Genomic DNA, 15,122 nt, shown 5'->3' with positions numbered 1-15,122 from the left:
CAAGCACTCAAGAATTCATGAGATTCAGGCTTAGAACTGGGATATGATCCCTTGTCCCACATTCTATTTGTCAAAGCAAGACACTAGGCTAGCCTATATTCAAGGGGTGGGAAAATAGACACCAACTCTTAATAGAAGGAACTAAAAGTCATATTGCAAATGGTGTTTTTATGGTAATGGTGAATAATTGCAGTCATTATTGCAATAAATCTGTCATACAAACTGGTAACTAAAATGTGCTCTCTCTTATTACTGCGATTAACATACTTCATAATGTCCTGGAAGTACAGTGTTGAATTTCTAATTCTTAGAACCATTAGATTTGTTCAACAGAAAGTTGAAGCATGGGTAGAGTTGGTCCTTCTCTTCCCATCCCTTACTCCAACCATCCATACCCATTATAAAACAGCCTTGACAAACCCGTAAGGTTAGAAGTATGCACCTTAGTGTCTGGCCCATTCTTGGGAGAAAATGCCCCCAAAAGATGTATTATTTGAGTTAATTCAGGCAGAAAATTCAGTGGTCTTAAATGGTCAAAGTATCATATACATGGATGGGCTTCCATTAGGCATGGTCTCCTGGGCCCACATATTCCGGGGGGGGGTCGGGAGCAAGAGCAGGGTGCTGCGCATGCCCCCTGCACACAACACCACCTAAGAGGTGGGCAAAACACCTAAGCCACCCCTCTGGCCCTATCTCTGGACACACCCCTACCCTCACCCCATATAAGGAACAAGCACTCCCTCGCCTCAGGGAACGGGCATGCAAGGAAATCTTTTGTTTGTTCTCTCTTCTCCCTGCTGTAGCAGGAGTCCCAATAAAACCTCACCTGAATTTCTTGTCTGGACTCTGATAAATTTCTACTGATTAAGGAGACCAGAACCCTAGTCTGTAAAACTAGTATCAATATATTGAAGCTCTGTATCCCTCTTTCTGACTCCTTCATGCAGATTTAAAGAATTTGTTATTAACTCAGGCCCACCTAGATGATCTCTTTTGAAGCCATATATCAAAACCTAATCAAGGAAGTGATAGCCTATTATATTCATGTTGTATTTATCAAAATTAATATATAACAATTATATATTTTTATCTTATGTTAAAATACCTATAATTGTAAATCTATGTCTTGGATTTTGAAAATCATCTAATGATAGTCATAAATTAACATCTTACTCTTTCTTTCAATAATAGAGAATAAAATGAAACCTGTACATGACTGGAGATAATATAAATCACAGATTAACATAAACTAGAATATAAATAAAAACAACAACAGCAACACTAATAGCATTATACTTGTGAGATACATCCGTGTTGGTACATATGGCTCTAATCTACTCATTTTTCTTTCTGTACAGTATACTGTACAGAATAAATAAAAAAAAATTTATTTAAAAAAATAAACAAAACAAAATATAGTTATCCATATCTCATTTATGAACACAAGATTTTTTACAATGTTTTGCTATTACAAACAGTGCTAAAAAGGACATCTTTGTACATATTCTTCAGGACACACTTGCCAGACTTACCTAGTGTTTATTTTTAAGAACAGAACATTTCCCTTACACATCTTTTGACAGGTTCTGTTTATTTTCCTCCTATTTAATGAGAAATTCCTTCTCAGTAATCTTTGCGGTATATATGTCTTCTTACTTCAAAAGCCTGGAGTGCTAGAAATCTCAGTCTTAGTTTCCATCTTTCCTTTTCAAACTGAATGCATAAATAATCTCTTCATGCCCCATGGCTTTAACTGTTAATGACTTTTAAATCATCTACAGAGCTACCCAACTGCCTACTTGACAGCTCCCACTTGCAGGTCTAATAGATATCACACACTAAATACACCCTAACCGAAAATTTCATTTTCACCCCAAATCCCACTCTTTCCTCAATCTTCTTCATGACAGTTACTGATATTACAATGCATGTAAGTGCTCAGATCAAAAATATAAGCACTGCCTGTATCTCACTGAATCCTTTTCTCTCAAGTTTGAACCTGCTCTAAGTTCAAAATATGTCTGGGATTGATGAAATTTTAACATTTCCACCAGTGCCATGTTAATCCAAACAAACCTCATACCCTGATTGACAAATTTTGACTTCCTCCTAAGTAATCTTGCTCCCTTTCTTCCCAGTTACCACACAGCACCCATAACCATCTTTTAAAAAGGTGAATCATGCCTATCCCCAGGTGCTTTGCAATGACTTTTAAAATCATTCTACTCCAAATAATTTATCTTATAATAAAATCATTTATAGAACGGTTGATATGTATATCTACTGATACACAAAATTATACTTTAAAAATACCTTGTATCATAGTTGATTATGATATCACCTAATATTACATTTTCTCAGAACACAATATGATAGTAGCTAGTGGTAGTCTGTACTTTGTTTAAATAGCATTGGGAAACCACTGTGTATTTGAAAATTTGCCAGATATATTTTATAAAATGGGTTTATTCACGTTATTTTACTTTAAAGATTTACTGTAAATTGCAATTTCTATGTAAAATTCATCCTTAGCTTTCACTGGTTTCGCATTAAAATTATTTACCATTATGCCTTGAAATTGTATTAAAATGATATTTCCTTGTCGTTTAAGGTGGGCCCTTTTTGAAGGACTACATAACCATTCAAAGTGTTGCATCTTCCTCCATTGTCACACTTTATTTTACAGACCTAGGTCAACAAGTCAGTTGGACTACAGTAAGTATCGATTTGAAATGCAATAAACATGTCCCACATTTTGACGTAATTTGCTGACATAGAGGACATTTTCTGTCAAATAAATTCATAGCGAAACAAAATATTGCACTAAAGGTATTTTAAATTTTCCATCCTTACTATGATCAGTGGCCAAATTTCCATTCAAGAATTGGAGAAATGAAAATACATGGTTGAAAGGAGGATAAATCTCTTTTTAAATGTCAATCTATCTTATGACCGATGGCTTTCTGCTTTCCCTATGCTTTGTCAGTTACATAGTGTTTCTTCAACTTTTCCTTCTAAGAGCCTCGGGATAATGAAGACCCATTTGTTTGGAAAGAGTGGAGAGAGAATATTCAATAAAAAATGTTCCAAGGCAGTGGGGAGGACATTTTAAAGACTGAGAGTGAAGTAGTAAGACTTCTTTGTGTTGTGAGGGGTGGGGCATTCTTTTGACTTTCTTGAAGGAGGTGTTTTCAAAGTGGTGGCAACTGAATCCAATAACATTAGAAGAATGAAGACCATATTAAAAAACAGGAGGACTAAGAAACATAAAATACTTGACACTACTTCACAAGTACTGACATATTCATGAGTAATGGAATAGATGGATGGAATATCTTCAGTAGAAAGAAGCTATGAAGCTATGTGATATTTAGTGACAGGCAGTTAAGGAGTTAATCTGATAAATAATTTTGACTAGTGCAATCATTCTATTATTCAATTAAATTAAACCTATTTTTATATTGTTCAGATTTTAAAAGTTTTTTTCTGATTACCTTCTATTTAATATTTGTGATATGGTTACTTTTAATATTTTCTATTCAAAATGGCTTTCTTTTGCCAGCATAGTGCTTTGAGTTTTCCCTTTATAGTTAAACAATCAATTTTTAAAATTATTACAGACACATGATAATTTATACATTGTTATTTAATTCTCAAAAGGAGAAATTCCAGTTTACATTCATTAATCAAAATGTTGTCACATGCTTTACTTTTCCAGCAATTTCTCCTTTAACATACATTATCTTCCTGTATTTAGATAATTCTTTTAGTGTGTTTGGTTAAATGGTTCCTTTAGTTTCCAAGATTTTCTGAGCCTCTGAGTACTAATTTGTTGCACTAAAAACTGAGTTTATAGTATTCTGAATCCTTGTGAAGTATATCATAATGTTTACAAAACAACCTACTAATACATGCATCAAATAAGCAAAGGGTTTAGTGTTTAAGTGTGATATCTACAGACCTTTGCTAAAAGAGATTTTAGTCTAGCAGATTTTGATTTTCGAAGGTTAAAATATTCAGAGTCTTTGTCCACATTTATAATGAAAAGGGAATTCTGTCTACAGAAATAATACCAGAGTGAGTGACAATAACTGTGAGTTCATAAGAAATTCCAGCTGCAGCATTTGGATAAGCACTGAGGAGAAAAAGTGCTAAGGTAGAATTCTATGACAATTGTACTAGAAAATTATAGCTTATTTGGGAAGAAAGTCATTTAGGTGACAAAGAGAACTCTGAAAATAGGCTGGATATTTTAAAATCAACCCTATGGTTCACACACTCTTTTGCTCCAAATGAGTCAGTCCTATTAAATGCTAAAAATATACACATTATATTGCAGTCACACCCACTTTATATCCACCAAATTATACAATAAAAGCAATATTTTTACCACACATAACATTCTTTCACGTTCATAAAATATTAAAATGTACTCCTATAATAAAAGTATTATCATAAGTATTCTTTTTTTTTTTTTTTTTTTTGCGGTACGTGGGCCTCTCCCGTTGTGGAGAACAGTCTCCGGACGCGCAGGCTCAGCGGCCGTGGCTCACGGGCCTAGCCGCTCCGTGGCATGTGGGATCTTCCCGGACCGGGGCACGAACTCGTGTCCCTTGCATCGGCAGGCGGACTCTCAACCACTGCGCCACCTAAGTATTCTTTTTGTAAGAAATAATCTCTTCAATTTAGCAAAGTCAAAATTAAGATTTTAATAATTTTCATGAAATAAGAGTTTGTTACAGAATATTGAGAAAATTCTTGCCTCATGGAACTTATTGGAAGACTTAGGAGAAAGGTTTATTATAATAATATAATAATCCCCATCACACAAATCCTATTAACTAAAGATCTTATTCAGTTTTCACTATTTTTGTATTCATTCATGTGTGTATATAGTCCTATGCAATTTATCTCTTGCATAGATTCATGTATTCACCACCAAAATCAGATACAGAATTATTCATTCCCACAAAGGAACTCCCTCATATTACCCCTCTGTATTCACACACTCTTTTTCCTATCCTGGGGCAACCACCAATCTGTTTTTCAACTCTATATTTCTGTCATGTGGCAATTGCTATATAAACAGAGTCAAATATTTTTTGATTGATGTTTATTTTTCTCTAAGCATAGTGCCCTTGGGATCCATCCTGGCTGTTGCATGTATATCAAAACTTAGCTTCTTTTTATTGGTGAGTGGTACTCAGTTGTATGTATGTAACAGGGTTTGTTTAATTATTCACCCATTGACAGACATTTGACTAGTTGTCAGTATTTTGCTGTTACAAATAAAGCTACTACCTATCTGAGTGTAGGTGTTGGTATGAACATAGTTTTTTATTTCTCTGGGACCACTGTTGAGTTTTAAGAGTAACTTTTATATTCCACATACAAGTTCTTTGTCTGATACGTGGTTTGCAAATATTTTCTCTCAGTTTTAACTAGTCTTTTCACCCTCTTAACAGGACTTTTGTTGCTGTACAAAAAGTTTTCAATTTTAATGCAACCTAATTTAGTAATGTTTTCTTTTAAGGATCTTGCCTTCACTATCATATGTAAGAAACTTTTGCCTAGCCTTAGGCCCAGGAGTTTTTCTTTTATGAATTCTTCTAATGGTTTAATAGTTTAATATTTTACGTTTTAATCATAGTTTTTTATTATAAAGAATTATCTATTTTTTAATTGTCAAACTTAATGTTTATTTTTAATTTGCCTCATGTGTCCTATAATCTATTGTTGGCTATTTTTTTTTCTTACTCCATATGGATTAATTGTCATACTATCTTTTCTATTAGCCTCTCTGGTATTTTGGTAGTTATATCTTATTTTTCACTAACTCTAGTGATTACCCAAGAGATTATAATGTGCATCTTTAAAATATTAAATACTAATAAAAATTGTTTGTTTATTAATGTGAAAATACTTCACAGAGAGTTGAATACCTTTAAGGTATTTAGGCTCCTCCTGACTTTTCTATTACTGTGATATATTTTAATTATATACTTTAAAGTTAAAATCCACTACTATAATATCACGTGGCCAATCTTTATTTAAATTTATCCTTTTTACTGCAATTTCATTTTTCCTTCTAATACTGAGCTTACATCTGGTATCATTATCCTTCTTCCTTAAAAACACTTTTAATGCTTTATTCTGGTTCTGTCTTTGATGAGTTCTCTCAATTATTGTTCATCTTAAAATGTATTTATTGAATTTATTTAACTTCTATTCTTTGAGAATATTTTTGCAGAAAAAAATACATGTTGGCAGTTATTTTTATCTTTACTTCACAAAACTGCATTATTTTGACTTCTGACTCCCATTGTTTTTGTTGAAAAGTCTACCGTACTCCTTAAGTCTTTTCCCTGGCTTATTTAAAATTCTACTTTTGTTTGATTATCAGAAGTTTGATTATGGTGTACATAGCTATGATTGTGGTTTTATTTATCCTGCTTTGGGTTTATGTGTTATCTGAGTCTATGGTTTGATATATATTTAATTTGAAAAATTAGCATAATCTTGTCATCTTTTGATTCTCTGTTATTCTCTTTGTATTCTCCTTCTGGGATTTATATTACGTTTTCATACTTTTCTTTTCAGAGTTTTCAAATATCTGCCTCAATTCTCAACCTTTTATTTTTCTCTGAACATTAAAAGATTGTTTTCTAAATCTAACTGATAATTCTGTTATGTGAATCTTTAGTTCTCCTGTTTTCAATGTCCTTCGTTATGGTCACAATATCTTCACTCCTTGTATACCTTCATATTTCTGACTTAGTGTGGGAAAATTTATGTGAATAAATTTAAAGATAACTTGAGGCCTAGGATGATGTTATTGTCTTTCAAAGATAATCTATCATTCTGCAGATGGACTAATGGCACTATTGTGTACAGGTCATCTCATTCCAATCCATGATTAAAATGATTTCAGACTGAGCTTCAGTATCTATGAAGACAGATCTATTTCTGCCTCATCTTCACTCCTAAGTTGTAACTCTTCTAGATCCCAGCCCAAATCCTGGAGATTTTATAGAGCCACCTCTGTCTTTGAAAGATACCAAGCAATAATTTTTGTACTTCCATTCTCAAGCACCCTCAAAAGATTTGGTCTTTTTATCAGGCTGTTACCAAGCTTCATATCCCAGGTCAATCACTTCTCTGGAGCTCCATTTAAAACATCTTGACCTTCTAATTCTTCAGTGACTCAGTAGCTCTTTGGAGCCTGAAAAACATTTCGATCAATTTTTCTTGCTGATCTCATTAGGATGGTTTGTTTGAATAACATGGGAATAGAATTCTCCATTATATGTTATACATGTAATAGTTTTTTTTTTCTTTTAAAAAAACCCTTCTAGTATCATATTACCTTCAATAGTATTCACTGAGTAAAAAGTGATATTACTACTGGGAAATGTTTTTGTAATTTTACTTAGTAGCTCTCCTATCTTTGGAAAATTAAGGTTGGCACTACTTTATTTTTGTCAGCAATTTCCAACAACTGTGAAATGTGCAATTTATTTTGCTTTTGACTGTCAATTGCTATTTTAGAAAATAAGTAAAGCCAACACCACCCTAATAATGACAGGACTAAAAAAAAATTTAAGGGAGAATGAAATACATTAAGTGCAGTCTAAGTACAAGGGTCTTAATCAGTTCACAACAATTGCAGCTGAATGTTTCAATTTATATTCTCTAAACAGCTTATTGCCTTCTTCCTTTTCAATTTAGATATATACCAATTTGAATATTCCACAGAAGCTCCAAAAATCCCAATTACATAGCTTGCCTAGTAGAAATAATGGATTTTACATTTAAAGCAACACCTAAGTTTAAAACAGAGAACTTTCTATAAGGAGATGCATGAAAATAACTTGATGTCAGAAATAAATTGGAATTTAAAAGTAGTATATATCTTCAAAGTAAAAAGAAAGTGCATCTGCTTATTTTGAATATAGAATCTCTATTAAACTTTTAGATTATGGAATTGCCAGTCTTTGTAAATTCACCTGCTTTGCTTAGGCTATATACCTGTAAATACATATGTTTGTATGTTTACTTTGGCTTTAGTCTTGTTTTTACTCTTTTTTGGTAGAAGAAGAGCAATTCCTGTTTCAGAAGTCTATTTTATTAATATTTCTCTACATGGCTCTTGTTTTTCTTTACTCTAAATCTATTTTCTGATTACTTCCTAAATATAATCAAACATCTCTATTCCTTCTATCTGCACCCAAATAGACATTTTGCTTGAAAGATGCATTGTCTAAAAGATATTTCTTATTATCCTTCAGTTCTTTCAGGTCCGGATGTATCCTTCATACTTCGGTACTCTTTTAACCCCCATGTTTCAGCATGAACAATATTTGTGATAAAATGCTGGGTCTTCTAGAACATATTATTGTAAGCTAGCAGGCTCCCCTGATTTTTTTTAGGAGATGATGGAGACAAGATTGTAGTTTAATTTTCTCTGATGCAAAAAAGTTTCATATTTGTGATAACATTTTTACTAACTTAATAAAGAGTGACATTTGGTCAGGTTAGCTATTGTTTACAACATTTTTCATTTCTGACATATTACAATAGAACTTGCTCAAAATTGACTTGACTAGGTCAGAGGCATTGAAATAGATATTTTAAATTTTTGTTGTAATAAAACAATCACTATCCTAATTATTCTAGAGTATTATTAACTAGATTATATTATCAGATATTCAAAAGTGGTAAACAGGGCTTCCCTGGTGGTGCAGTGGTTAAGAGTCCGCCTGCCGATGCAGGGGACACGGGTTCGTGCCCCGGTCCGGGGAGATCCCACATGCCGCAGAGTGGCTAGGCCCGTGAGCCATGGCCGCTGAGCCTGCGTGTCCGGAGCCTGTGCTCTGAAACGGGAGAGGCCACAACAGTGAGAGGCCCACGTATCGAAAAAAAAAAAAAGTGATAAACATTTTTATTCCATATCTGAATAATCAGGAATGTTGTATGCCATAAATTAATATAGTCTCTTCTCTCAGTAAAAACGTTGCTTTAATACTGAATTTATCGGACGTTGCACTATTCTTATCCTCACATAGACGTCTTTCTTGCCTCATGAGATAATAAATATCATTTAGAAAAAGTATAACTGAAGAAACCTGCATGTATAAATAGCTATTTATACGTATGTATATATACATATATATGTAATTATATATGTATGTGCATATATCATATATTTTAACCATGTAGCTATACAAAATTCTCACCAGAGATAAGAGCATAATTAATAATCAATGTGAACACCTGTATTTTTGAGCAAAATATGTACAACTTCAAGTTTCCTACCTTAGAAAAATGATAAAAATTGGCAAAGACAAAGCAAAGTAGTAATGGCAGTCGAATTAATCATTGTCATGTTTGTATTCTTTCTCTTCTCTTTGAACACCCATAGAGGAAATTATTTTTGCTTTTTTGCCTGAAATTTTCAGAATGTGACTTTAACCTGGTTTTAGCATCAAAACAAAACCAAATAATTGACAGTCACCAGATTCAGAAAACTATTAGAAAACAAGTCAATTATCTTTCTGCAATCACAAGGTCTCATTTTCAATTATCTTTCCAATTTTTATGATTGTGTCTCTGTAGATTGGATATCTCTCTCCACATACATGGTTGCCACTTAGCTCCAGAATTCAGAAGTCAATCTTATAAAACTACTCACTCAGACTCATTAGAATTAATCTAAAATTTCCAAAAATGAGAAGTAAATTATTTCAATCTGAATAAGTGTCAAATCAATTGAGTTCAAAATGACATGGCCATAAAAAGATTAAAAGAAAGAAAGAGAAACTATTTCCCATTCCATTCAATGACAAAGACAGTTAACACAGAAGATTCATTTGTATGGGGCTGGAGAGACATGAGAAATGCATTTATGATTGTTTGATTAAATAAAAATTCCAGTGTACTATTTATGAAGAAATCATTATGTTCAATATTTTTAGTTAAATTAACCATTTATGATTGTCCTTTTCCTTAACACTTGGCTAATTCTTCCAAGGAAGACTTCTTGCTATTTGTGATAGCACTTAATTTAGTTCTTTTTCAAGAATAGATGCTCACCTGTCCATTTCACCAATTTACGTAGCAGGCTAAGTCTGTGGACATGCTTATTATGGTCCTAAGTAAATCTTAATCATATCTATAAAATGTACTGTTTAATCTAAATCACCTTCTTTTTTTTAGGTATTTTTGGCTGAATACACAGGACCTCTGCTAATATATCTCCTCTTTTATTTGAGGATCCCATATATATATGACATGAAAGAGAGCTCTAGAAGATTACGTCACCCAGTAGTACAGTAAGTAATACATATACATGGATCATATAGATTAAGGAGGAGACAAACTAGTACACAGACATTATGCTAATAAATATTTTTTGTAAACACAATTATAGTGGATTGAATTTTAGGGTAATATATTTTAGATAACAAGAAGTAATGTATGCATGCCAACTTTTAAGTTTATAAACAGGAACTATTACTTAATATACTTAATACTTTAAGTATACCTTAAAGCAGAGGTAATTTCAGTTAATTATGATCACAACAAGAGAAAAGCTTAATATTACAAAGTTGAGAGGCCATATATAGGACTCAAAATATTAATACTTCTCTAAAAACATGGGCAACATTGCATAGAAAAGAAATAATGACTGAACTAATAAACTGGAAGAAAAAGGTTTTAAAAATTACAAAATTAAAATTTACTTTTAACCAGGACAGTTATCAAAGCAGAATATATAACTATAGTTCTTCACATATTGTGGAAATAGTCTCCCTCTCTCTCTCTCTCTTCATATCAAATAACAAATTAAAGAGAAAGAATAATCATTCAAGATGCTACATTGACATGTAGAGTTAGAAATTTGTTAAAAAAAAAAAAAGGAACCTGGGCAAATGACTAAACTCTAAGTGAATTAAGAAGCAAAACTCGGGTCATAAGGATGCTAGAAGACAGAGAATAATTTGACTCCTGGATTTCTGATCTCAGATTTGTCTTTCCTTCACTCTTAATTCTGTACTCCAGCCACAATTACCACCCTTGTCCTGATACCTACCATGCCCTTACACACCATCCCTCTTCCTCCATTGCCTCCCTCTTCTTTATTTTTTTCAAACTTCAAATAGAGCTCAATATTACTTAGTATTAGCCATTCCTATTCCTTCAATGAGAAATACGTTACTAAAATGTTTTTCCTTTATACAGTTTATTACTTTAAAATTATATATTTACATAGTCATTTGTGTCTTTCCCTCTATAGAGTTTAATTTCTATAATGGGTGTCTTTTGGTGCTCAGTCAATTTTGCTGCTTAACACATTACCTGATTTATAAAAAATACTCAATAGTAATGTTCTGTATGAATAAATACATGAACCAGTTACATGAAAATTTATTTTATATTAGGCACTTTTAGAGTATAAAAACAGAGGAACCTGATCTGGATGTGAGTTCTGAAATGGGCTTTTCTATGAAAGTTATGTTTGAACATTTTCCTTTGTTTTCTGAAGGGATGTGTCAGATTTTAACTAGTAAATCTGAGGAATCTTCATATGCAAATTATCTGTGGTACATAGCAGTTTGATACTTTGTAGGAGCAGACAGAAAGCTAGGAGAGTAGAGGCACAGAGAAGCAAGGGGAGATTGGATCTCAGGGATCATAGTCAGGTCAGTATCTGGCAAGTTGCTCAGGGCCTTTTGGAATGTTAAAGTCTACCTTTCTTTTTCTTAAGTTAAGAGAATGCCCAATTCATTTAGAAAGTCTGGGATGGAGTGTTCATAGGTGAATGTAATTGCCCTCATTTTTTAGATCAAACATATAATGTGTACCAGATATATATCACAGCATGAAAAAAGAACACGTTTTTTTTCCCCAGCAGCATTCTCAAAGGAATTGACCGACAGTTGGTTATTATTCTTAAACACAAACACAGCATGTTTTATAACTTCTCAGTGATAAATGTATCTGTTCCACATTCTTCCTAAGGAGCAAATATGTGAAGTTTATATTAAATCATTCAGAGGAGATACACACAAACATACAAACTACTTTTGAAATTTGAGTGTCTAGTAGAGGTCATATACCACACTCCATCTAAAAAAAACTCTAAAATCTTCTGTTTGTTGCCTTTCCTGAGCCCTTCTCAACTCCTGGAATCTTTCCACTGTGCCCTCTGCAATTCAAAGTCCACTGTTAGCAAATTTCTTATATTGTCAACCTTTTATCTGAGCATTGCCTTCATATTCTTCCTCAACAGAAACCTGGTACACTGCCTCCCTTGCAGCTCTATAAAGTGTCTTCTTTCACAGTCCTCATACCTTGAAACTTACCTGATGAAACATAAGATATTTTCAAATATTACATTTGGGAAAAAGAGACCCAAGCCTATTTATGGATGTTCAATTAGTTTAGCACTGGAAAGAGAAAGAGTTGATGTTTGAAGGGAAGTCAACCATAATTAAATAGAATATTTTGGAATGAAATCAAACTTGGTAAGTGCAAAGTCCAATAATGTGCAAAGTGGTATATATCCAGATATTAAGTCATAGCTAGCTGCTATGCTAATATCTATGCCCTAATGGTGAAATATAAATTAAATATGTGAACTAATTTAATCATAGTTTAAATTAAAATTTCTCATTCAGTGCTCTGCTACATTGCTGGGCATAAGATAATTTTTCTGCTTTCTTACAAAATGGAAAATTCTACTACTCAAGTATTTATATAAATATTCTTCAAAAGAACCAAGAAGTTAAGAGAGATGCTGATTCTCTTACCAGTCCTTTGAACCCACATGCAACCTCCTATATCAGGATGTTTGTTTTTGCTTCTCTTACTGTCTAGAAAGCTCTGTCCCCAAATATCTACACTTTGTTTTCTCACTTCTTTCAGAATTTGTCTATTGTTCTTAGATACACATCACACAGAACATGTCTCTCCCATAATAGGTGCACAATTATATTTTTATGAATTAATGAATAATGATATATTCCCTAATGATTTAGCCAGGTTGGTTTGTTTTTGTTTGATTAATTATTTGTTTTCCCTAAAGTCATTCTTATTAATACCAGAAATCATTAATTCATTGTGTTTAATATAAACTTACAGTGTAGACTCAATGTTTGATTTTACATATTGTAAATGAAATGCTTATTTTTATGCTTAACCTTTATACATTTAAGTATATGATCTTTGATCCTTATTGATTTTCTTGAAAAACAATTATAGTTTTTGAAGTTTTACAGGTTTATTTATAATAAAATAGATGCATATTTTAATAGAAAATATTTTAAATATAAACAAGAAAACATGCTTCTATAAATCATATTTGACATTTACTTTTTAACTATTAGTTATATAAATGACAAGAAGAGGTGATATGTTAGAATAGCAACAAAAACAAAGCAACACAAAATACTGCAATATGTTAGGCAGTCAAAGACCAAACATAAAACAAACTAAACAAAACAAAAGCTGCAATGACTCCATAGGAAAGGAAATTCCAACTTTTTCAGTCTATGGTACTTGCTAAAGGACAATCAGACAATGAAAAAAGTATTTTGGATATTATAAAATGTCAAATGCATTGTAAGTATGTTTTGAATACTTTTAAAGTTGTAAATTTTCTGCTTCAGTCTTAAGGCATTTTGAAATGAGCATATTTACAATTATTATATTTATATATATATTCCTTGGGCAGATGTAAACATACAGTTAATGACTGTTATTATGAAATATTTTGAGAGTCATCAGAAGTAAATTTATAGAAACTGTTGTTACAGTACTTTTATTATTAAATAAATTTAGAAATTTTCTAGAAAATAAAAATATCAAAAAAACTTGTGTTTTGGTTACCAGAAACAATATTTCCTGATAAATAGAAAGTTGTAGCATACAAATGAGCCTATTTACAAAACAGAAATAAAGTCACAGATGAGAAAACAAACTTACGATTACCAAGGGGGAAAAGTGGGGGAAGGATAAATTGAAAGATTGGCATTGACATATACACACTACTATGTATAAAATAGATAACTAATAAGAACCTACTGTATAGCACAGGGAACTGTATTCAATACTCTGTAATGATCTATATGGGAAAAGAATCTAAAAAACAGTGAATATATGTATATGTATAACTGATTCACTTTGCTATACAGCAGAAACTAACACAACATTGTAAATCAACTATACTCCAGTAAAAATTAATTTTAAAAAAGATGTAACTTCAAAAATAAGAAAAAGGGACTTCCCTGGTGGTCCAATGGTTAAGACTTTGCCTTCCAATGTAAGGGATGTGGGTTCAATCCCTGGCCAGGGAGCTGAGATTCCCACATGCCTCGAGGCCAAAAAACCAAAACATAAAGCAGAAACAATATTGTAACAAAGTCAATAAAGACTTTAAAAATGGTCCACATAAAAAAATAATAAAAGAAAAAAAGAAAAAGAAAGTTGTAGTAAACTAAAAAAAAAAAAAAATTAAAACATCTTATATATAAGGTGAACCAGATTTTTGGAAGGGAATTTAATCTGTTTGTGTTTTATTTTCTTTCTAGCTTGGCCTGCTTCTGTCATTGTATACACTATATCCGATACCTTTTGGAAACCTTATTTGTTCACAAGGTTTCCGCAGGACATACACCTTTGAAAAATTTGATAAAGGTGGGAACTGATATGTTTTGTAATTTTAATTGTTATTGAGAAATTTTATGTATTGGATCATCTACATCATCATTAAATCATGTTTATTTCTCTCAAGCTTAGATTTTTCTATTCAGCTTTATCAGCATATCTTAAACATTCCACTCCTGAAATGCCATTTCCTGAGCGATCTAGTTCATTGGAGCTGCCCTCAACCAATAACATTACATAAAATATTTGGCATGACCTTACGTTACAAGTTACATACTTTTAGGCACCTTTAATTTTGGAAATACTTAGCACTGAATTCAGATTAAGTGCCACTTGAAGAGGAAGAATCTCATATATATATAAATATACATTTGTGTGATTAAAATGATGATGCTACACCCTATATTTGTGATTGGTGTCAGTGTAATGACAATATCTTTGCTCTTCCCCAA

General features: G+C 32.3%; 1 protein-coding gene across 1 annotated transcript in view; it reads left to right on the top strand.

Annotated features, from left to right (window-relative positions):
* TECRL (trans-2,3-enoyl-CoA reductase like) overlaps window positions 1–15,122 on the top strand; it is a gene marked incomplete at both ends in the record, with an annotated part of 92,007 nt that overhangs the window by 49,881 nt on the left and 27,004 nt on the right. Inside the window, 3 exons of the mRNA XM_082837904.1 lie at window positions 2,615–2,718; window positions 10,219–10,334; window positions 14,595–14,700. Of these exons, the coding sequence (XP_082694030.1) occupies window positions 2,615–2,718; window positions 10,219–10,334; window positions 14,595–14,700 (326 nt within the window). The remainder of the gene's footprint in view (window positions 1–2,614; window positions 2,719–10,218; window positions 10,335–14,594; window positions 14,701–15,122) is intronic.

Source organism: Leucopleurus acutus (assembly GCF_964270905.1).
Source record: "Leucopleurus acutus genome assembly, chromosome: 4".
In the NCBI taxonomy this organism is placed as follows: Eukaryota; Metazoa; Chordata; class Mammalia; order Artiodactyla; family Delphinidae; genus Leucopleurus; species Leucopleurus acutus.
Note: the sequence above shows the minus strand (reverse complement) of the source record. Positions and strands in the feature narration are given on the sequence as shown.